Below are 2,249 nucleotides of genomic sequence, written 5' to 3' on the forward strand. Positions count from 1 at the left end.
CTCGTGGTCACATAAAAAATGCATTACCAATGAATTATAAATAAGAAGAGCACATATTAGGTAACAATTAATTAAAAAGACATACTTACTAGTGCTAGAGAAGAAACAGCCACTTGCTAAGCATAGCATTGCAAGTGTATATGCAGCAAGACGTTTTCCATACGTCCTAGATACTGCTACAACTAGGGCAGAATCTGCCATGACAGAGAGAAAGCCAAGAAAAATTCGCACCGCATAGAAGACTTTCACCTGAAATATTTAGACTTATTGAGCACACAGAATCAAGAAGTTAAAAGAGAAAAAGGAGGTAAACAGGGCCGCCGGGGTCGGGGGTATAAGCAAAAAGTAGCTCAGGATCAGGCAGAAATATCTCACTTTTTCTTCATAAAACCACCAGGAAGCAGGCCCACCAGCCAATTTATGGAGAAGAATATACAAATATGATCGTAATGCAAACTGCGAGCTGCAGGAACCAAGCATTTGGTGAGAAGTGTTATTAAAAAATTGGCCACACTCGCAAAACTTGGGCTGTTTTTATATGCATACATGCAAAGATTACGCTCTGGAATACGAGGAATTAAATGAACAAAGCATTTACAGAATTGACACTAATGCAACTCCCTTCCGGAGGCCATCATCATGACAAGGACATGTTTTCAGCAGCGTCTCAAGGCACAGATCAGACGGTTCATTAGGAGCCTCAAAACTTACATTTGCATTGTCATTTGTCAAGATTTGCACCTTAACTTACTGAGTACATGCCTCAAGGCATAAGCATTAAGGCGTTGAAGAGTGAGCTACGTTCTCTTGCATCCTGGAATATTATAATTACCTCGGACTTCTGGACTGCTTTTTTCTAGCATATTTTAAAGCTTTTCCTGAATTGTTTTAGACGCAACTCATCCCAAAAAGGAAAAGAATTACAAGTTAAAGAAGAGAATGAGTGAAGAATGGTACATGCTTTAGCCCTCTACTCCAACTATAGTGCAATCTCTAATGTGAAGTTCAAACTTCAAGAAGGCAAGCTTAGATAATTAATTATGCACTACTTAGTGTATCCAATTTATGTAACACACTTTTTAATTTAGTTGAAATGTTATTTATGGATACTTTTAGATGCTTATGGTTTGTTATTAGTGTAATTTTGCATTTTCTAAAATTTTGAATTATTTTATGATTGGAGGCTACCTCCCTCATACCATATTTCCATAAGAAGGGAAGATAAATATGTAGTGAAGTATTTACTAAATAAACATTAGCTATCTAAAGGCCATTACTTGTGACAATTTTAACAATTACATAGTAATATCCAAATAATCATAGGTAACTTGATTTCTATTAGTATGAGAGCACTTTGCGCATACCATGCTAAAACTTAAACCTGAAAAGACGCAAAAATTAATCTGTATGTGCAAAGTTCTAATTTCTAGGCAATATAGTAGCTAATAACAATTTTATGCAGCTTTCTTCACTCTCACAATGTTTTGTACACCATTCGACTTTGTATTTCAAATAAAATTCACCACCTGAAAACGTAAACTTTACCCTATACTCAGAAGTTAAACAACAACCTATATGGTAAGTCTTTCATATAAATTTCTCTATACAGTTTAGCCACAGCTCTAGACAGCTCCAAACAAGAAACTATAACTTAAGTGAGATAAAAACATACAAGTAGATACACACCTGTATTCCCAGGTCTGGAAGCCGGTCTTGTAGAGAAGGAAATGGAGGGGCTCCCAGTAATTGAAAACCTCATCGCAGTCGTGTATGATGTTCGATGTGGCGCTCATGTACCTCAACATCCCCAGTGCCACCAGTGGCAGGAACCATCGTAATCCCTTCTCCTCGCCATCGGGGCCAGATTTTTCCGGCTTGTCCAGCTTCGTGTACGGCGTGGAAGATGTCGTGTGCATATCCGTCGGCAACGGACGCCGCTGCCTCGTCGTTAGCGCCATTTCCTTTTCTTCTTTTCTTGAAGATTGTATTTGTAGTGGAGATTTGATAGTTTTGCCTTTTGATTTTGAAAATGATTCTTTACTTGTATTTGGGGAATCAGTGTTGATCGGGAGATTTTAAAAGTAAAATTGGACGGGATGATCTCAATCCCGTTTGTCTAAGAAGGAAATAGAAAATTAACTTGTTGGTCCCCAATCTATTAACACACAATCACAAAGGTAGTGATGTTGAACATTCTGTTTTATTTAGGAAGCCAAATCCTTAAACAATGGTGTAATTGTCTTCAGGGC

General features: G+C 37.7%; 1 protein-coding gene across 1 annotated transcript in view; it reads right to left on the bottom strand.

Annotated features, from left to right (window-relative positions):
* LOC111400756 (dol-P-Man:Man(6)GlcNAc(2)-PP-Dol alpha-1,2-mannosyltransferase-like) overlaps positions 1 to 2,099 on the bottom strand; it is a 5,672-nt gene extending 3,573 nt beyond the window's left edge. Inside the window, exons 1-3 of the mRNA XM_023028141.1 lie at positions 1,687 to 2,099; positions 376 to 463; positions 28 to 249 (exon numbers count right to left, since the gene is read on the bottom strand). Of these exons, the coding sequence (XP_022883909.1) occupies positions 28 to 249; positions 376 to 463; positions 1,687 to 1,958 (582 nt within the window). The 5' untranslated portion in view covers positions 1,959 to 2,099. The remainder of the gene's footprint in view (positions 1 to 27; positions 250 to 375; positions 464 to 1,686) is intronic.
* Positions 2,100 to 2,249: the final 150 nt, after the last annotated feature.

The sequence above is a fragment of the Olea europaea genome, chromosome 10 (assembly GCF_002742605.1).
Source record: "Olea europaea var. sylvestris chromosome 10, O_europaea_v1, whole genome shotgun sequence".
Lineage (NCBI taxonomy): Eukaryota > Viridiplantae > Streptophyta > Magnoliopsida > Lamiales > Oleaceae > Olea > Olea europaea.